The 22946-nt window shown below is 39.6% G+C and overlaps 1 protein-coding gene across 3 annotated transcripts in view; it reads right to left on the minus strand.

Annotated features, from left to right (window-relative positions):
• The window catches only part of spata17 (spermatogenesis associated 17), a 303051-nt gene extending 280595 nt beyond the window's left edge, over positions 1-22456 (minus strand). The window contains exons 1-4 of one of the 3 annotated variants that reach the window (XM_061216056.1): positions 22170-22456; positions 21569-21658; positions 19585-19666; positions 14744-14794 (exon numbers count right to left, since the gene is read on the minus strand). In XM_061216056.1, the coding sequence (XP_061072040.1) occupies positions 14744-14794; positions 19585-19666; positions 21569-21658; positions 22170-22267 (321 nt within the window). In that variant the 5' untranslated portion in view covers positions 22268-22456. The remainder of the gene's footprint in view (positions 1-14743; positions 14795-19584; positions 19667-21568; positions 21659-22169) is intronic. The other 2 variants (XM_061216058.1, XM_061216057.1) reach the window with 2 other exon arrangements.
• Between the last annotated feature and the right edge of the window lie 490 nt (positions 22457-22946).

Raw genomic sequence — 22946 nt, forward strand, 5'->3', positions numbered from 1 at the left:
AGGGTTGTGGGTTCGAACCCGCCTTGGGTGTGTCGAGGTTTCCCTGAACAAGACCCCTAACCCCCAATTGGTTTTGCTCCTGACAAGCTAGTCGGTGAATGAGAGGCATCAATTGTACAGCGCTTTGGATAAAGACACTATACAAATGCAGGGCATTTATCATATTCTAACCATACTCTGGGAGTGCCATAAATTAACCTGCACCTGTAGTGCATACTCTGATTCAGTCAGGGGTAACAATAAGCCATTTTATATTATTGTTTACACTACAGTCAATGTACCATGAAAAGTAAGGAAACCACATACATTTGAATGCATCACTGGTATTTCAGTTTCCCACAGCCTTGAGGGATTGAAGTGTTAACTTACTTCCTGAATAGTGGCCGGCCTGTAGTGGTTAAGGTAAATGACTGGGACACGCAAGGTCGCAAAGTCGGTGGTTCGAATCCTGGTGTAGCCACAATAAGATCCGCACAGCTGTTGGGCCCTTGAGCAAGGCCCTTAACCCCGCATTGCTCCAGGGGAGGATTGTCTCCTGCTTAGTCTGTACGTCGCTCTGGATAAGAGCGTCTGCCAAATGCCAATAATGTCATGTAGTATGCTCTTGAATACTTAAGTGTTTCATTCAGGTACTTTAACAACATGGTTTGTGCAGCTTTTCAAGGTCGCGACTAAATAATATACAGTCGCAAAAGTATTGGAACAGCAAAGTCCATTTTTTTGTTTTTGCTATACACTGAAGACAATTGAGTTTGAGGTCAAAAGATGTACATGAATTTCAGATTTTATTTCCTCTTATTTTAATCTAAATTTGTTCCAAGAACTTCGAAAATATTACCCTTTTTTTAGGTGAGCAAAAGTATTGGAACATGTGGCTGACAGGTGTTTCTTGTTGCCCAGATTAATTTGAAACAATAAATAGTTATGAATGTCTAATCTTGGTTTTAGCCTTGGGTTTTGCCTGTGGAGACTGCATTTGTGTTAGAAAAGATAAACCAACATGAAGACCAGAAAGCTGTCTTTGGGAGAAAAGCTGGAAGCTTAGAAAACGGGGAAAATTGATCAAAGCCATTGCACAAGCATTGGGCATAGCTTGTACAATGGGGATAGAATGTCCTGAAAAACAGAGAACCACTGGCGTACTGAGCAACAGCAGATAACCACAGCTGTCAGAGCTGCGAAGCAAAACCCCAAAATCTCAGTCAGTGACATCAAAACAATCTCCACAGGGCAGTGGTGAAGGCATTTCAATGAACCGTTGTAAGAAGACTTAGAGAGCAGCAATATAGAGGCTATACCACAAGATGCCAACCACTCATCAGTAGTACGAATTGGAAGGCACGATTATAATTTGCAAAGAAGTACAGAGATGAGCCACAAAAGTTTTCTGAAATGATGAGTACCTATACCAAAGTAATGGAAAGGCTAAACTCGATCACCAGACCTTAACCAAATTGAGCATGCATTTCTCCTCCAGAAGTGGAGATTAGGGCTGCAACTAACAACTATTTTGATGGTCGAATAAAATATCGATTATCGATTAATCAACCATTCAGATTATGAATCGCTCAATGGCTCTTATTTAGCCATCAGCTTTTAAATTTAGCTTGAGGTTGAGGTTTAGGCAACAATAAACAATAAAGATAATAAATGACTACTTCATTCAAAAATGAACTTTCCCACTGATACAAAATAGAAATAAAAATTCCAATGTATATATATTTTTGTGTGAACAGGACCGTTTTGAATAATAGGTTACTATACCACGGCTTGGTTAAATACTCATTTCTGATTGGCTGGAGGGGTGTGCAATATTTCTTAGCAAATGCATGGTAATAATCCACATCTTGAAGAAACAAAGCTCTATGACTGGATAATGTTTTCCCTTTAAAAAAATTCTCGCTGTACACTGTAGCATCCCAGGCACAGACGACGGTTTCTGAGCAGAATGGCCAAACTTCCAAATTTTAGATTAAAAAGTTAAAAGCAGAAGCGCAAACCCCTGGGGTTGTCTACCAAAAAAACCTGGCTGAGTGGGCGGGGTTTCTCTAAGCTGCTATTGGTTGCTTGGAGTACACAACTTCATATCATTACCGCTGTTTTCCCTTGGGGCTGGGTTACAATACTTTTAGAAATACACTAAACAAGCTTTATCAGCTTAGATAAATATCTTGGTCTATGAGATAGCTTGATGTGCTTTGTCTCATGGTGTTTGTTATGATTTTTAAGAGCTAACCATATCAAACATGACCACTTTAGACTCAGGTTAATAATTACTAGCATTTTGGGCTAACAAACACAGGAATGCAGTGCTACAAGATAAACACAGGGACTGAACTTTCAGTTTTTGTGTTTTTCATGTTCTGTATTCTGCTTATGTTGTTAGCGTTTTCGTGTTTTTGTTACCTCCGTGCACTTCATTCATTCGTTTCACCTTCCTGATTGTGTCCCCACCTGATTCCCATTCCCTCTCGTTACCTGTGTACAAAAACCCCTCTGTTTGTGCAGTTAGTTGCCAGATTGTTATGTGTTTATTCCATACTCTCCAGCGTTTTTGTATTGATACCTGTTTTGACCGGTTTCATCCCCGACCATCGAGTTTAGCTTATTCCTTCTGTCTTGTTCTGACCCGTAGTTTTTCGGCCTGTTTCTGTTTATCGACTTTCGTTTCTGGATTGTGTTTCTGTTTAATTAGCCCGTTTGTTTTCGACCCATTACCTGTGACCGCGACTATTCTTTAGATTATCCTAAATACATCCTTTTGCTGGAGATCTGACCCTTTGCCTGGACTATTGCTTACGAACTGCCTTATCCCTGCTATATCTGTTTGCTGGCTATTGACCCTCGCTGTACCAACCTACCCTGAGAAAATAAAGACCTTATTTTCTAAAGAACTTTTGTTGTGGTCTCGCTATTGGATCCCTGAAAGTTTTTTCTTATCCGCTGAGTATCAGAAACCGTCTCATTAGTTATTTTCCGAATATGCTGAATATGACTGGTGTATAGGCAGAGTGGGTGTGATTAAAGGCTACCAAACAGCAAGGAACAAACATCTCGTCTGTGGTTTACAGTGTCAAGGTATGTGGTATTGTGCTTCAGCTATATGCAAAGATGTTGCCAACACCCTTAGTGTCATTTACAGCATTCATCCTTGGGTTGGGTGTTTAAAAGGTGAAAGGGCTAGAGAGCCCAAGGGGAAGTGGGAGAGTGCAGGGCTGTTAAAGAGATAACAGGGGTTTACTCAGAAATAAGACACTGTATGCACTCGAGAGAGGACTGCAGAAAAACAAATTGATAACGTCCCTGCAGCCACGAGTATTAAGCTATATACAACTAACAAACAAACGATATACAACTAGTTTAACCATCCATATATGCAATAGTGTCACGCACACAATATATACTCCTAAAACGTTCCTCTCTCCTCAAACTCCTTTCTTGACAGAACCAAAGTGGGAAACTCTTTGCAGCTGTATTGCCCACAATAAACATCTAAGTTTAATCTTAGGTTTTAAACACATTTTCTGGATCGAAAATGCGTTAAGAAAAGGTGTTATTCACGTTTTATTAGGATCAATTTCCCGGCGGTGTCCAGCTAGGTCTCAGAAATAGGGAATAGATATGGGGTACCGCATATCTTGCCCAGTTTCAATGTAAGGGCCCAACATTGCGGGGGACAGATATTACTTTCTCAGACATTGGGCGTGCATGTGCCCGTTTTACCATAATAAAAAAAAAAAACAACCATTCGTAAATCTAAAATGCTTTATACCACATTGTATACAAGATCTTGATGAGATCTACATGTAAATAACTCATACATTTACCAGGCTAGCCACGTCAGAAAACATTTTAGAGGCTTTATTTTCTGCCATAACTTGGACGAATTGGAAATTAAAAACTGGGATGATTTTTTTTTTTGGGTGCCAATTTGCTTCTGAAAAGGCTGTAGAATTCAAAGTCCCTCAGTAGGCTAGCAGCTGTAACAAAAATACAAAAGTATGAATACATAACTACTGAATAACATCTAAAACAATTCACAGTGAGTTTCTCGTAATAAATGTGTTTCAACGGCTTCAATGTGATTATATTTTAATATTAAATATTTATTCATTTGATACAGTGAGCATTAAATATGAACAATATGTTAAATACACTAGGTCAAATCTTTTAAGTGGCATCAGATTGAGGATTTAAGTCTTAGCTGTGGTTATAATGGATTTGCTAAAGCCTTCAGTTTTACAGGGCAATGTATGAAACTATAAAGTACGTTTTCTTTCCATTGCATGTGAAATAACCGTTTGAATTGGGTGATATTTTAAGCTTTGAGGTGCTGGAAAAAGTATTCCAGGGATCCAAACAAAAAATATGCCTCAGGAGCCACTAAAATTCTGGGAGCCAAATTATTTTTATTGGAGCCAAAATCTCACTGTATGTTCGTAATACAAAAAAACATATTAGAACTATTGTAAATACATAAAAATTGCCTCGCACAGTCTGCTTTGTTCTTTTATTAAATTTACATTTTGACAAAATTAATAGTGCATAGGTTCTTCAACAAGTTAAAACATTACATTACATTATCGGCATTTGGCAGGCGCTCTTATCCAGAGCGACGTACAGTGCACGTAAAAGCATCACATCCATAAATAGCAAAACACGCATGAACAGCTGTTCTAAGCAAAAAGCAATAGTCATCATAAGTGCAAATTTAAAAAATATATATTTATTTTATAGGGCGCACAAGAAAGATATCAGAAGGGGGGTGGGGTAAATCAGGAGGGAGGACTAAGTCGGAAAAAGTGTGTTTTTAGTCTGCGTCGGAATACGGGGAGGGATTCTGCTGCCCTGACATTGGTAGGCAAGTCATTCCACCACTGAGGGACCAGAACAGAAAACAGGCATGAATGTGCAGTTTGACCACCTGGTGCTCGTAATGAGAGGAACACAAGGCGACCACAGCTGGCAGATCGGAGTGGTCTTGCTGGAGTGTAGGGAGCAATTAGAGTGGGGCAGTCCCCTGAGCAGCCTAGAATGCCAACACTAGCACCTTGAAGCAAATGCATGCGGCAATAGGCAGCCAGTGAAGGCCAGTGAGGAGTGGGGTGACATGAGCCGACCTGGGCTGACTGGTGGCCAGGCGGGCTGCAGCAAGGCTCAAGGCTCAAGCCTGCTTTACTCAAGATGGTATTGTCAGTACCACTTGCCTTTTCATTCGCTCAATATTAAGTCTGAATTGGTTGGAACTTCCTAAAACATGCACCATCATGCAACACTTACACCATCTGCTTCAAAAGCACTTATTTTGTTTTGCCACCAGTTTGGAGCTATTAGATCAGCACTGCCAAGCAATGTTTTAAAAGTGTTCCCTGGGCATGACAATGATCAAGCTTAGCCAGTCCTATCAGTCAAATCACATTCACATTACCAGAGTATGTAAGCCTACAGTACATGACCAGATTGCACTTCCCAGACACATCAGTTCCACAACTGATATGTAGTTTGCTTTTTGTGTACCTTGAAGTGTATTCCCTTTCAAAAAATCTGCAATGTAACCTATAAAATTGGCGCATGATGGGTCATTGTCATATGTTTTTGATACATCCATGCCATTCTTTTTCATCAGCAGAATTTGTGAGCTAAATTTGGTAAATGGCAGTACTTCGACTGCAATCATATAGGCTGCATTGAATTTTATTTTTAACTCAAATTCTTTGTCTGCTGTTTTCTCACTGGCAATGGCCATGGCATGTGCTAGTGCAGTATCTCTAGGGGCAGACTTGGACACATACCGTATTTAAGTAATTGAAAGTAAACAATATTTGGTAGCATATCCCTTGCTTGCAACCCATTGACAGCACCAAACTTGCATTCTTCTTTTGCAATGCTTTTCCAGGCCCTTACTGCAGCCTTGTTCAGTAGTCGACTAAAATTGATGACCAAATTAGTTGTCAACTAATTTATTTGTTGATTCGTTGGTTACATCTATGCTACGGGGCAGCCTGTAGTGTAGTGGTTAAGGTAAATGACTGGGACACGCAAGGTCGGTGGTTCTAATCCCAGTGTAGCCACAATAAGATCCGTACAGCCATTGGGCCCTATAGACGGCACATAATGTGTTGTCTATGTCCCACCCCATTCTACTGAATGCACTTCTGAATGGATTATGAATGTTACCCAAAGAACATGTTACCCAATGTCAATTAGTTTTTTCTCTGTGACTTCTGACAGTACAGTTGACGTGAAATCTCCGTAGAATTTATGGTAAGCGTTGGGTCCATCCATAGAAATTTGGAAGAGGTGTGAGGTTTAGCTCATCGGTCAACTCAGTGAAGTGTGACAGGCAGTTCTGTGCTGTGCTGTGCATGCCAGAAATTGTTGTTCCGTACCGATGAACAGATCATTACATGAGGAAGGATTTGGTTGAGGATTCTGTGAATAGAAGAGAAATACAGTTTAGCCTACTCAAGAGTTCACCATTTCATGTAACATCTTCGTTGTATTACCCAAATCATAAAAAGCCTAACTGTATTTGGCTTTTTGATTCACAATCACAATAAAAGATAAAGTCTATTTTAAACACAAAAATAAAACATTATTCTTCAAACCTTATTATATAGCTCATAAAATTAATCTTATTCTTGCAGTATAGTTTCCCCTCAGGGCTCATAAACTTGCAGCTCTCCCTCTCCCTCAGTCTCTCAGTCATTCACACACACACACACACACACACACACACACACACACACACAAATACACACACTCTCTGTTTCTCTCACACACACACACACACACACACACACACGTTAGGACTGCCTCCCTCTCTGTCTGACCAGCTATGCATGATAAACAGCAAAAAGATAAGGTATTTACAACTATAGCTATAAAGAAATAGACAAACTGGTGTTAACACACTGTACCTAGTTATGTAGAATTTATTTTTATCCTCCGGGGGTTCTTTTTTCGTTACTTTCGTATTTTTTTTGTTGTATGTAAAATAAGTCGGATGTCTCCATGTTAGCCCATTACCGCTAAGAGGACATGTATCGATCACCCAGCAGAGGTGTACCGACTACCTTGGTCTTTCTTTTTCTCCATTTTGCTAAAAGTGGAGCCAATCTAAGCTATGAAAGATGGTGTGCATTGAACTGTCAATGATCTCATCCCATCCACAGTTTATTTTGTGACATCATCACCTGTGCCTTATGGAAACACCTGAATCTGACTAGCTACACAAAGCCTGCAGCCAACGTGACTAAATTTGTTTACAACACCCAGCCCAATGTTTCTTCTCATCTACCTTCATTATATGGATTGAATAACTAAAAGACATGTTGAAGGCATTGATCATAATCTTTACTAGTACTCCTTGAGATCATGCCTTGAAATGCCTTTCCACAAAACAAAACAGCGACATGCCTATACTCGCTTTTACTGGCAGGAAAGTATCATATATTTAAAAAAGTTATTTAGTTAATGAAATGTATTGTAGTATTTTAAGGACTATAAACAAAACAGCCGTTAGGAAACTTGCAAACCAAGAAGCCTTATCGTTGAGCTGTATTAATTAATAGTTGCGATTACGGAATTCCAGGCGTGTTGTACGTGTATTGTTAATATTGTAAAAAAAATGTTTTACATGAAGTTTATGAGGTGTATCTCCACGGGACTTACATTTTAATGGTTAACGGCATGTGGTCGATAATAGGTGCTTGAACACTCGACAACATAGCACATAAAATTGAATTAACACGTTAACGTTAGCTAGTTGAATACCTATTGGCTAACTAACGCTCCCTGGCTAACATCATACATCAGGTTGTTCGTTGAACCACTTGATCAGATCACCTTTCTAGATAAGACAGTAAATGATGTTCTTACCTGTACACTTTGTACTGGTTGGGGCCCAAAGAACTGTCGTAATGTGGATACACCAGCGACGACAACTGACTGATGTTTCCATGATTTCATGTGACTCTCCAGGGCAGACCTGCCCATACTTGACAGGTCAAAGTCCTTCATGCATTGTTTGCATCTTGCACGATGAATGTTGCTCTTGTCGGGCAAAAGCCAACTACTGTGTCTATTTCCAGCCATGCTGGGTTAAATTTACACTTCCCTGGCCTTGCTATCTAAAGTTATGTTGTTTCCAGCATCCTGACCATTAACGTTCATGCTTCTTCGTTCATGTAGCAGGTAGATAATGGGGAGGGGCAGTAGCGCGAGACGAAATATAGCAAAAGAAAAAAATCAATTCTGGAAAAAGAATATTATATTACAATTTGATTCATAAAACCATGGGGAATATCACTAAGGACTATATTTAAGGATTTGCAAGCACTTGAGCACAAAAGGGACTCTTTTCAAGGTATTCCAGTACTTGAATTCCTGATGACGAAATTCAAGCACGTCAAGGACCTGATATGAACCCTGTATAAAGTTAGCAATGGAGATTATTCATTTTTCACCTTTCACGACATTGGTATCGTATCTTAGATTAGTGGATATTGACTGCCTATTGGCCCTTTGTCATTTTTTCCCATTTTGCCAAATGTACCCAATCTATTCCAATTATTATACACCGTCAATGACCCTGCCCCTTAACGGCCTGGATGGGGCTATCGTTCCTGAGAACGACATGCCTTCTTCAAGCCATATTGTCTAGCCCGTGATTCTGAATCCGAGGCACTATTGTGCGCAGCGATTCAACTAACCCCTGTCCCTCCCCTACTATGAGATGTTTAAAAGTAGAATTACCAATATCTTATCTACAGTGTGGTATAAGACAGCATTCTCAGTCTTGAAAATGGCATTTTGGGAACACTTCATTAAATGTCACATCCCATAACAATAAATGAATAAATGCGTATAGTATTAGTATAATAGTTTTACTGTGAACATACCACTAAATATTGGTTCATGTTGTTGAAGAAAAAAGAAAACTGCACCCTAAATGTTGTACAGACGATAATATGTTTCCCAGCAATGACAGTGAATACACCAACAGGGTTTCTGTCATCAGCTGCTGTTGTTTTCCTTGGTCGACTTGTTCGATATCTGTTGCTCAGTACGCCAGCAGTTTCTTTTTCAGAGCATTCCAAGTTGTTGTACAAGCTATCACCAATTCTTGAGATTTCCCCTCTTTTCTGAGCCTTAAAATGGCTTGCTTTTCTCCCAAAGACAGCCCCCTGGTCTTCATGTTAGTTTATCTTTTCTAACACAAATGCAGTCTTCATAGGAAAACACAAGGCTAAAACCAAGAGTAGACATTCAGAACTATTTAGTGTTTAACCAGTCAATCTAATAGGACACATCTGGGAAACAAGAAACACCTGTCAGTCACATGTTCCAATATTTTTGCTCACATGAAAATTGGGTGGTCTAACAAATCTAGATCAACCAGGAAATAAAAGCTGAAATTCACATTTGGTCTCATGCGCTGGTCAGCTTGCTGACTTCCCTCTCCCGGAGCATGCATTGTTAGCCCCCACCTTTTGGCACACATGCCTGTGGGGGAGGGCTAGAGAAGGATTCCTGGAGCCCCCTTCTCACACATTCCTACAGGGTTTGAGTACAGGAATACTGGAGATGGCATAAAGATGTTTCATGATAATCCCAGGCCAGAATATAGTAATGTTTGGTGTTATTCTGATTGGTTCAGTGAGACTGGTGTAATGGTCTAGTTTTTGTAACAGTCTACCTTTGATATCATAACCATTCAGGGGCCGGGCAACTGGGCAAAAGCTGTCTGCAGAATCCCCCCCTGACCACTGCCTGGTGGGGGCTGGCTGTAAATTACAGATGGGTGACTCACTTTTAGGGTCAAGAACTAAGGCCTGGATTTCGGAGATAAGGAGAAGAAACCAAGCAATCTGGGGTTGTGTCTCCTTTCCTTTCATTCACCCAAATCAGGTTTATCCTAAAGGTATATTACCATGAGAGGCACAAATTTTTACAGCATAATGCAGTTACAGTGGGGCAAAAAAGTATTTAGTCAGCCACCAATTGTGCAAGTTCTCCCACTTAAAAAGATGAGAGAGGCCTGTAATTTTCATCATAGGTACACTTCAACTATGAGAGACAGAATGGGGGGAAAGAATCCAGGAAATCACATTGTAGGATTTTTAATGAATTAATTGGTAAATTCCTCGGTAAAATAAGTATTTGGTCACCTACAAACAAGCAATTTTTCTGGCTCTCACAGACCTGTAACTTCTTCTTGAAGAGGCTCCTCTGTCCTCCACTCGTTACCTGTATTAATGGCACCTGTTTGAACTCGTTATCAGTATAAAAGACACCTGTCCACAACCTCAAACAGTCACACTCCAAACTCCACTATGGCCAAGACCAAAGAGCTGTCAAAGGACACCAGAAACAAAATTGTAGACCTGCACCAGGCTGGGAAGCCTGAATCTGCAATAGGTAAGCAGCTTGGTGTGAAGAAATCAACTGTGGGAGCAATTATTAGAAAATGGAAGACATACAAGACTGATAATCTCCCTCATAATCCCTGATAATCTGGGGCTCCACGCAAGATCTCACCCCGTGGGGTCAAAATGATCACAATAACGGTGAGCAAAAATCCCAGAACCACACGGGGGGACCTAGTGAATGACCTGCAGAGAGCTGGGACCAAAGTAACAAAGGCTACCATCAGTAACACACTACGCCGCCAGGGACTCAAATCCTGCAGTGCCAGACGTGTCCCTCTGCTTAAGCCAGTACATGTCCAGGCCCGTCTGAAGTTTGCTAGAGAGCATTTGGATGATCCAGAAGAGGATTGGGAGAATGTCATGGTCAGATGAAACCAAAATAGAACTTTTTGGTAAAAACTCAACTTGTCGTGTTTGGAGGAGAAAGAATGCTGAGTTGCATCCAAAGAACACCATACCTACTGTGAAGCATGGGGGTGCTTTGGGGCTGTTTTTCTGCAAAGGGACCAGGACGACTGATCCGTGTAAAGGAAAGAATGAATGGGGCCATGTATCGTGAGATTTTGAGTGAAAACCTCCTTCCATCAGCAAGGGCATTGAAGATGAAACGTGGCTGGGTCTTTCAGCATGACAATGATCCCAAACACACCGCCCGGGCAACGAAGGAGTGGCTTCGTAAGAAGCATTTCAAGGTCCTGGAGTGGCCTAGCCAGTCTCCAGATCTCAACCCCATAGAATCTTTGGAGGGAGTTGAAAGTCCGTGTTGCCCAGCGACAGCCCCAAAACATCACTGCTCTCTAGAGGAGATCTGCATGGAGGAATGGGCCAAAATACCAGCAACAGTGTGTGAACCTTGTGAAGACTTACAGAAAACGTTTGACCTCTGTCATTGCCAACAAAGGGTATATAACAAAGTATTGAGATGAACTTTTGTTATTGACCAAATACTTATTTTCCACCATAATTTGCAAATAAATTCTTTAAAAATCAGACAATGTGATTTTCTGGATTTTTTTTTCTCATTTTGTCTCTCATAGTTGAGGTATACCTATGATGTTTAAAATTACAGGCCTCTCATCTTTTTAAGTGGGAGAACTTGCACAATTGGTGGCTGACTAAATACTTTTTTGCCCCACTGTATCATGAAAACTCCCAACTACAGCATTCATAGATATGATGGGACAGCCTGTAGCATAGTGGTTAAGGTCAGGAAGGGCTGCCATTTGTGAGGGGCCTGAGAGCTGGGGTTTCTGGTCAATGTTGTTTAGACTACCTTTTGGGGAGTTTCGAGCAAAGATAAGGGAAAGATGTATGAGTGGTCCAAGGGCAGTTGGGTCATGGGAAAAGAATCCTCCAGAACATTGGTGACCTCCCTGTGACCCCATACCTGGTCACTTCCAAGGGGGAAGACTCCGGACAATGCCACAGTGCCCTCATTTGGGCACTGCTGCCATTACACCGGTGACTGCTCTCCTAGATTAAATATTCAAAACTTCTATTAAGATAGTAAATAGACCCGGTAAAACTTTGAAAACATTGTCCGTGTGATCCTTGTATTATTGCATTAAGTCTTATGTCATGGTAACAGGGAGTGCATGTAAAATGGATAATCAGGAGGGAAGTTTCATGATAACTGCAACATAATAAAACATAAGGGTAATCTGTTGGGTATGGATGTGATCCGGTAAATACAAGGAATCGGATGAGATACATTTCATACCAAATGGAGTTTAATAAACCATAGTTTCAAGGGAAAACCTGCATGTCCTCTCTTGGTAATCATCTAATTTTCCCTACTTAACAACCCCCAAGGGTGGGGGTCTAAATTCCAGATTTGACCACCCCTCCAGGTTGATTTATGGCACTGCCGCCTGGTTTCAAACGTATGACTTGGCATAAAAGCAAGGGAGACAGACCAATCTGGGAAGACCGTAACCGGCTTCCCGCACAGCACGTTCTATGTATGTGTCGCAACGGAAGATCGTATTCGACTTCCCACACAACATATTGTACGTATATGTAAGTATCAGAAAGATCGTAATCGGCTTCCCATACACGGCATATTCTATACTCTTTGTTTGTGTGTAGCCAACGCAGGCTAGGTATGATGATTTACTCTATCTCTATTCTTAATTTGTGTATCTATAATTGACTATTGGAATTCTAAAGCTAATAACCTACCTGTCTGCGAATAAACTATTTTGTTTGTAACTTGCGTGATCTCCATGACTCTAATTCATCTTGTACCTTTTTAGCCTAAATTACAACTGAAATGGTGGGAAATGGTGGCTGAAGACCGACCGATCGGCGGCTTGGTACATCTGTGGTAGTTCTAAGCTGTGAGGCCGTCAAGTTTCTGCCCATTAAAGGATCGGTGACGCACGGCTCTTGTAATTTGATGCAATGGGAACCCATGGGCGTTACGGCGCTGGTTCCTGTCAAATTAGCTCTAAGGAGCCCAGTTAATGCTACGCCGATCTGGGCTCGCAACTATCATGGCAGTTTTGCATGTATTGTGTTGGCTGGACCCTCAGCCTCTGAGTTCTCCACCAAACTGAGATTTCAGCAATGATGCTAATCCCGGGAGCATATATTGAGTAATGGTGGCGTAGGTAAGAGTCGAGTGTAATCACTCCCGAAGTTCGCGTATGTTTCAAACCCAAATTTCTCAATTCTAATCTTAAATAGAGTCAGATAACGAAGGTAGATGTATTGACCCTACTGTGGAGATTCTTGGTCAGCCCAGACCAGTAAAGAGCGGAAGGCAGAGTGGTACTACTGTCTTTGTAACATGGTTTATTCATTAGCTGATCTAGACTCTCCGCATAGCGGTCATTACTATTTAACCCTACTAAAATTCTTCCAGCAACACCAGAAGGACAAGCACGCAAAAACCCCTTCGGCCCTCACTAAATTCCGTCATTGGGTTAGCGTGGGGTTTTAGCGTATAGCAAAAACAAAGAAATTGACCTTGCTGTTCCAATACTTTTGGAGGGGAATGTATATTTTTTATTATAACACTTGGCTTTAGGGGAAAAATCTAGCATTTTCAAGGTATATGTTCAAAATTCAAGCACATTTCTAACCTTACACAACATTTAAAATGAAGCATTTTCCAAACTTGCCAGTCTCTGTATGAACCCGGTAATTACAAAGAAAATGTCAGAACTGTCAGTAACAGCGTTTTAAAAATGTAAACCTGTTATCAGCAGCAAGAATGCCAGATTCAAATTTGCCAAAAATACAGAAAAGGTTGGGACGAAGTTTCATAGACCAAAATAATTCCAAAATAAAACTTTGGCCTCATCTGCGATGGAAAGCCAAAAGACAGAAATCTGCCAAAATAAAGATAAACTGAAAGTGACTTGAAGCCCTGAAAAGGCATTTCCAAAAAAATGTTGATGTCAATGAGGCATAGATCTGATGCAGCTATTGCATTGAAGGGCTCAGCAACCAAATATTACAAATAGTAATGGTTAATTATGGATATGGTCCCAATATCTTGCATATCCTGAATGAAAGCTTGCTCACAAAAATATTAATACATTTTCATAGCAGACTAATCTTTTTCTTCTTCTTTTAAATATGATTTAAAATAAGACTTAGCATCAATGTTCATTCAATGAATTTTTTCCATCAATTATTCAACAAAAAACAACCCTGTGACTTCAGAAGGTCAGTCATGTATTATCCTCAGTCTGGCATACACGTTATTTACTTCTCATGAAGGCATACCCTTGGATAACAAGGGAGTATTTACTGGGATAACTGTTAAAGTTTTCCCTCATTTTTATTTTTCTGGATATGTTATTCAATAAGTGTTTCCCCAAAAATGTTGGGAGAAAGGAAGTACAGAATTGTGAAATATCACGTTAAGACAACCCCCCCTTATAAAACTACAGTCAGTTCAGCTGGTAAGTGTTCATACATGCATACATGAGCAGGTGACTCAGTGGCAATAGTTGTGATTTTTCGGATTCATTCAATTGAAATGTGTGACTCAAGTGAATTGTAAATTAATTGTCCTCTGACAATTATTATTACTTGAATTTTATCAACACTTGTCCTTGAATTGCAAATTAAAGTGATTGTTATATTTTTCATTTCAAACTGTGTGATCATCAAAACATGATGTGCTGAAAAAACTTTTTTGTTTAAAGTTAATTTACCAAACCCATTTAGCATACACTATGCTATTGTGTAAGATCACATTGAAAAAATCACAGTGAGAGCTTATGCTAGCTACTGCTGCAATCAAAGATACTAAATCTCATCTGTTTGATTTGTTTAACAGCTGAGGAAATATTTACCCTGACAGCCATGTCACTGTAGAAGTTCATCTTCGTCAAAAAAAATGCTGTCTGTGAATTGAGAGAAAGAAAGCATTACATTGCTGTCACTAAAATCCAAGTCTTTCTATCTATCCTGAAAAAAACATAACCCCCTTTATACATAATACATGATAAGGCTCGGAAGCACAATGAGTTGAAAAAGAAGAAGGGAAGTCAGACTTTGTACTGAAGGGATGGACTGCTTCTTAATACATAATGCAGACATGACCAGAAAAAAAAATCAATGGTAGTCAAGCTGGAAACTAATGGAGATATATGATCGTAAAGTACTCTCCAATGAGTTTGATAATCAATGGGGCTCCAATGAGGATAGATTAACAAAGGCACAAATATAGGCCATGCATTATTGTATGATTTATCCACTCAAGCTTTATCCACTGGAGTTTCAGGATAAACTCTGCAAGAAACGTAAAAGGATATGTCAGCATATCTGCTTTAATAATAAGGGGAAGCAGCTGGCAAAGGAGGAAAAAATATATCAAATGGATGCTATGATTGGTCTAATCCCAACCCAAAGTGAGGAGTTCAGATCAGATTAGAAACTGTCAGAGGTGGAAAATCCATCTTCAGAAAGTAAGTCCTCTGTACTTTGTCTCCAAACTAGCAAAGGAATGTTCAGCTAAAAACTTCAAATGCATCTTGCTGTTGTTTTATTTAACATTGAAATAAAATTGTCACACCTAGAAAGGATTATTAGAATCGCAAAGCTCTGATCAAAGCAAATATTTCCCAGAGTGGCAGAGAATCAGCAATATGTTTGATTAATATGCAGAAACACAGGAAATCATCTCTCATGCTTTGAATATTTGTTAAGGTAGATGACATGGTAGACAAGGGTTTTCCTTAGATGCATAGGCTTAATTCATAGGCAGGTCAAAAATGACCCGACTTACAAAAATTGTATTTCTTTTTTTATATTTATTTCAGATATTTCCATTGAGATGGCCATTGCAGAACATGGTTGTTATTTTCACGTAACGATTTCTGTGTGGAATGACCTACGACCAAGTCTCCATTTCCAAGCAGAGGTGACCAGATTGTCTGCCAAAATTGTTTGACTTTGTTGGATTCATTGTGCCATTGATTTTAAATTGTGGACCTGGACCACTGACAGCAAAACATCAATGAACCACCTCAATATTTCACAATCGGTATAAGGTGCTTATCCTTGTATTCCTCTTTTGCCGCCAAACATGCTGATGGTGTATAGGGCCAAAATGTTAAATTGTGGTTTCATCTGACAAATTTTAAAACCATGATCTGGGTTCTTTATGGCCTCCTTCATCATCTTCCTCACCGTCTGTGGGGACAGTGTGCCCTTGTATCCTCGCAAGTTCTCAACCATTCCATATGTCTTACATATGTTTACTATTGCACTGACAGTTTTAGGTGGTATGTTAACCATTTATGTATTTCTTTGTACCCATTACCAGAAATGTCATGGTCAATTACCAACCGCCTCTTCTGAATGAAGACTTTCGCTTTTCCCATGCTGATGGATGACAAAGGGATTTTGCATGCTTGTTACCTCATTTTTACGCTCTAGTGAAACAGGAAGTGAAGGAATGACACAATATACTGTACTACCTTTAGACTAAGATTAACGAAATAAAGAGTACAATTTCATTGCCAAATTAGAATAATTGTTAAGTGTGGGATGGTTTTTCAGAAAAAATTGCATGGATGGTGCAGTGGGTAGCACTGCCGCCTCACAGCAAGGAGGTCCTGGGTTCGAATCCCAGGATGTTCTCCCCGTGTTCGTGTGGGTTTCCTCTGGGTACTCCGGTTTCTTCCCACAGTCCAAAGACATGCAGGTTAGGCTGATTGCAGAGTCTAAATTGCCCGTGGGTATGAGTATGTGAGTGAATGGTGTGTGTGCCCTGCGATGGACTGGCGACCTGTCCAGGGTGTATTCCTGCCTACCGCCCAATGTATGCTGGGATAGGCTCCAGACTAAAAAAAAGTGTAGAAGCAGATATATAGCCTACAATATGTACGTATATAGGCCTATACATGATTATTAATATTTGTAATTTCAGTAATTGACCAATTAAAATCACGGCTACCAACTGTGCATTAACAGTCACTCAATGATGGTGTCACCCACAAATCACTTTGATTATCACCGTAGGAATAAATGTTATAATGTTTTATGTAATAATACAGGGCAAATCCATCGTGACTGACATAAAATTAGAGTTTTGTGACTATATTATTATAGTATTATTTAAACCTGCCATTGTATTTATTATTAAGTTTCAAGGTTTTTGGCAAACTATACTAGGCCCTTGTTTGACATGGAAATATTATTTACTGGCGTTAAAAAAAATGGACATGCAAAAAAACCTAGTCACCTTTAATTCAAACTTTTCTTCAAACCACTGGAAGTAGAAAATTGCATCTAACACAATGTAACGACTATATCTCAGTAATGATAATCAAAGAAAATGGTTATTTATTTTTCCAGTAATTACATAAATATAACGTGCAGCATGGGTTGACAAAGTTAAGTACCACCACTACTATTGCTTAAATTGTAAACAATTATATTATTCCAAACACTCATTTTCATTTTACGGCATGGCTCCACTGCAACCATCAACGTCAGCCATCGCCATCAGACATTGGATGCAAAGGGAAGTAATCCATTGCAATTAATGACAGTGGCTCCACTGTAGCCATCGCGTCACGTTTGATGGCAGCATGAGCCCATTCATTCCATCCATCCATCCATTATCTGAACCCGCTTATCCTGAACAGGGTCGCAGGGGGGCTGGAGCCTATCCCAGCATACATTGGGCGAAAGGCAGGAATACACCCTGGACAGGTCGCCAGTCCATCACAGGGCACACACACCATTCACTCACACACTCATACCTACGGGCAATTTAGACTCTCCAATCAGCCTAACCTGCATGTCTTTGGACTGTGGGAGGAAACCGGAGTACCCGGAGGAAACCCACGCAGACACGGGGAGAACATGCAAACTCCACACAGAGAGGCCCCGGCCGACGGGGATTCGAACCCAGGACCTCCTTGCTGTGAGGCGACAGTGCTACCCACTGCGCCATCCGTGCCGCCCCCCATTCATTCCCATATAATGAATTCATTTTAATGAGAAATGTTTTCTGATTTGACTCCATACAAATTATAAAGTAAATACTTACAACTAAAAATGAAATACAGTACATGTTGGAGTAGACCTAATTATGAATAGCAGAAGTAGTATGAACAAGACAGAAAATCTTACAGAAGGTTATCAAAACAAATTTTGGCATGTCACTATTGGAAAACAATTTCCATTTCAACTAACATCCAAATGAGGTCATATCAATTGATTTAGGTAAAATTAACATTTGTCTTTGTATATAGAGCTTGAATTCAATTCTGATTCTTTTTAATAACTTAAATTGTGTGACTGATGTTACATATTTCAACACCAGCCCTGTCAACACTAATAGTTGACCTGGGGTTTTGTTTGTCATGGATAAGTTACTCATAACCTCTAATAAGAGAATTATGAAAGGCACAAAATATCATGATGGAAAGCTAAGCAAAAAAATAAATTGATGTTTTTTGTGAGTGACGTTACATGCAGACTAGACCAATCTTTAGGGCCATGTACTGTATTCAAAGTTTCTCTTGACAGATGTAATTATGGTAAAGTAATCAATTTACTGTAATCGCAAAGGAAACTTTCATACTGAAGGCCAGTTTGTGTGTCGATAAGGACCTTTCAAATATATGGGCAATTCCATTCTTTGTGATGACGTTTAAGTGGCATTTTTTTGTGGGAGAGGCCTCTTGGATCAAATCTATAATTTCCAGTATCTTTTAGGTCTTATAATGTCAGTTAAATGTTTTCTACAATGATTATATTTCTTTTGGTCCATGTCCACCTTTTTGAGGCTTTCAGCAAATCCAAACATTTCACTTAAAGCATAATGTTTTGTGATTAATTGCCTTAGTTTTTACACCGGGAGGTTAATTAACACTTGGACAGTGAGTGGGACTGGGCTGCCGCTACTGACGGCTATGGAATGTCATCTGGCTACTAACGTCACTGCACCACCGCAGCTGGTTTTCTCTTTCTATCCATGTTTTGGCAACGAGTGCTAGATACTAACTGCCTTAGTGCTAGATACTTTCAGTTGTGATGGCATCTGCTACCTGCTATTACGGATTGCACCAGCTGTGTCGCTGCAGCTAAGATTACCTATTGAATATCTGTGTATAGGCTATATAATGCCGGGGTTGGGAAAAAAAGACCAGCCCTCACAACACCGGCCTACCGGGAAAATTCCCGAACTGCCAGATGGCCAGTCCACGCCTGGTTGACAGCGCTGGACTACAAGAAAACTAAAAGAGAGGATAGCAGAACACAAGTATGCTATTACAACTGTTAGGGTCTATACCAGAGAACTGTTCTGAGAACTGTATGAATGTTCTGTGGTTAATGCACGTTCTCTCCTCATCAAATTCCATATGGTCAATATTTTGGTAATTACTTCCAGAAACAGACATTTCAGGTCTATAATTCAAGCTCCTCAGGATGAAAAATGACACTGCCGCCCCCTACTGTTGGAAACTTGCAGTCTGAAAAGTATTTTAGACTGCTATGGATTAGAGTGCTCACATTTGCCATCTGGTTGTGCTGTGGAAAAACTAAAAAATATATGCTAATTTGCTGCCGCTCACCAGATCCCGGAAGCGCCAAATGAAACGCAAACACTGTAAATAATTAAATTACATTATTTAATTACTGTCCGAAAAAGTGCATACACAGTCAGACGACATACCGTCATCATTTGTCTGAAGCAGGCCCTTGCTGTGTATCCTCGCCACATCCTCTGGACAATGGTTGCATTTCTGTGGAGGTGTCTGAAAGATTTATGGAACACATTAGTTTATTAAATTATTTTAAAAGTACGTTATTTTCACATCAAAATATAAAACTGCTGTACCCCTATGAGATGCGTGATATATGTACAGTGCAGTCCGCTAGACAGTGCCACAATTTTGTTTTTTTTTTGCTCTGTACAAACAGTTGAAATAAAACCATGCGGTTAAAGTGCAGACTTTCAGCTTTAATGAACCTTATAGAAATTACAGCTCTTTTTACAGCTCTCATTGTCCCCCAATTTGAATAGACCAAAGGTAATTGGACAAATTTAAGACAAACTTAAAGTCATCATATTCAATATTTTCTTGAAAATCCTTTCCAATCAATGACTGCCTGAAGTGAACAACCCACAGACATTACCAGGTTATATGGGTTGTTTATTCATTTTCACTGCAAGGTTAAACATTTCACTGGACCGGATTTTAATCATGATTTAGCGAGACAAAACTGGGATCGAATTACATGAATTCCTACAGTTGATGATGCCGTTCCATTTTTTCCTTTTTTACTGGTTGCAAATAAACATTCCAGATTTAAAGAATTCAGAATCAAGAATAGAGATAATCCGTTGTTTTCCAGAGAACTTGCTCAGCTTATTCATATCAGAAACAAGCAATGGTCCCAAGTAAGAAGGAACAAAAGCAAAGAAGATTGATATCACTCATAAATAAGTGCACTAAATCAGCTAAATCAGACTACTCTCTGACTTTGACACAGGACAGTTTTAATAATTCATAAAAAATCTGGTAAACAATCAAAGTCTTACAAAATAAAAAACTTTCTGAATTTCCTCAGCAATTGCAAATTGGTGAGGTCATAATTACGGATAAATCTGATATGTTAAATGCTTTTAATAGTCATTTTGAGGAGGCAGTTCTGCAACGACTGTGCAGATCTTATTGTGGCTACACCGGGGATCAAACCACCGACCTTGCAGGTCCCAGTCATGTACCTTAACCACTACGCTACAGGCCACTTATCATCTGTCTCCAAGAGAGTATTCTCAGCCACAGGTGTCACTGTCAACAGAATATGCACGTGTTTGACTCCAGAGTATTTTGGCATGCAAATATTTCTGAACAAAAACTGAATTAGCTAGCCAACACAGTCAGCCTATGTTTCAATTCCTTGATACAACCCCCCCCCCACCACCCACCCACCCCTTTTTCAGTAAAGACAGTAATGAAATACCAAATTATTTGTTATTTATATCCCTACCATCAACAGTCTTTTTATTGAATTGGCTCACCGGCAATATTATTTAAAGTCATTTCTGGTGTGTTGCAGGTTGCAGGTGTAAGTCTTGCAAAATGATCTTATCTAAAGTCAGAAACAGGGGCTGGCTCACATGCCTTCATTGATAACCTAACTGCTAATGAATTGATGAATTCTGAAGTGAACATAAGCATTTCATCTGCTCAAATTCAATCAAATGTCTCCAAACTCATTAGATGGTACTTCATCCCACAGCAAGCCAATGATCCAAAACTCACACCAGTGTTCTCTCTCTTCTTAATGATGGTCTAAACAGTTTGTTTTGGTAAGCCTATTGTTTGGCCAATGTCTCTGACTGTTTTTTCTTCGGATTTCTCAACCTCATAATGGCTTCCATGATTTGCATTGGCACAAATGGGAATAACAGACTCCAAAGGCAATCAAAAGCCTTGAATCAAGACTAAAGACTGAAAGGAAGTGATTGAATACATCTGACTAATCAGCCGTCCAATTACTATTGGTCCTGGGGGGGGCTACCTATAAAAAGAGATGTAAATACCCTCAAATTAAAGGTGTCTGTCTGTCCTTAAAACTTACATTCATTGTTTCATTCCAAATCCATATGCTGGAGTACAGAACAAAGAGAAAATATGAATTGACGTTACCTAAAATAAGCCCGCACTTGGCAACCCCGAAACCAGCTTTGGATCTGGATAGCCGCAAGGTTCTCTTTGTATCTGTTGTCCTCAGCAATCCTTGAATATTTGCACAAATACAACAGAAATGTGGTTACGAGTTAAATGGTTTATCACATGTCAAATGTGTCATTTAACGAGTGAAATTGCTTGTCTGTAACGTAAGGACTGTAAGGACATTCGCGGTTAAATAATGTCATCTAACGTTAACGTTGCGTAGTTGAACTATTTAACATGACTTGAGGTTGATTGTCTTTGCTACTTAACCTAGTCTCTGCTACCCAACTAACGTTAACAGTAAACATGAATAACTCAATTCGTAATACTCAATGACATTAGCTTTAGTTTACTTGGAAATTATTTTTCTCCCAACCTAAAGTATGTAACTGTGGGTTTATGTAAATGCTAACGTTAGCTACAGCAAGGGATTTCACACACAAATTACAGCTAAGTGAAGTCACTCGGTAGCTGGAACTAACATGACAAACGAACAGATAGAGTAAAATTCTTCCAACATGCCCATTATAGTAATGACCTATATACGCATATCAAATTCAATTTCCTAAATTACCTGTTTCTCGTAAAAAACTCTTCTTTTATTTGCCGAAACTGGTATCGAAGTCTAACAAAACTGGCCATATTTCCTCGCGAGTGTATTCTTGTCTCCATGCCAACGGAAGAGGTTAAGTGGTAAAACGCATACTACTACGGGGATTTGATTAATTAAGACAGACATAAGAAATAAACAGGGTAACGAAATGGACGAAAATAATGTTGTTTCACGGAATAAATGAATGCATTCCATAATTATCTTCAGCGAATAGGCATCATTGTTATTTAAGAGTGTTATTTAATGGTGCATTCCTATATCTGGTCATCGTAACTTAACGTCAGTCTAGCTTCCGCACTAAATGAGTGATACTATACCATTCCGATTCTTTTCGAGGGACTGGATCTTTATGCTGCGCTCATGTCGTATCGGAATTACTGAAATTACCTCCTTCCGACTGGGAAAAAAAACATTCAGGTTGTAATTCCAAGTGGGAAATATGGGAACTTTCTGACAGCTCTGATATTCACATGTTGGTAAAACATACGCACGTCACGTGAATGTAGCAAGCTTCCTCGACCAAGTGAGCAACCGTTCAAGTTAACAAAATAATATTCACTGTATAATTTTATATTTGCAACAGTTCGCCTCCCCACAGTGTTAATGATGAATTGTGGGCCTACTAGTGTACCTCTTACAAATGGTTTGGTGCAGCTGTTAAGGTGATAGCTATGTTGTTAGCGAGAAATAGAGGGAGCTACTATCAACTAGCTGACAAACTAACAAACTGCATGTGCA

The sequence above is a fragment of the Conger conger genome, chromosome 1 (assembly GCF_963514075.1).
Source record: "Conger conger chromosome 1, fConCon1.1, whole genome shotgun sequence".
Lineage (NCBI taxonomy): Eukaryota > Metazoa > Chordata > Actinopteri > Anguilliformes > Congridae > Conger > Conger conger.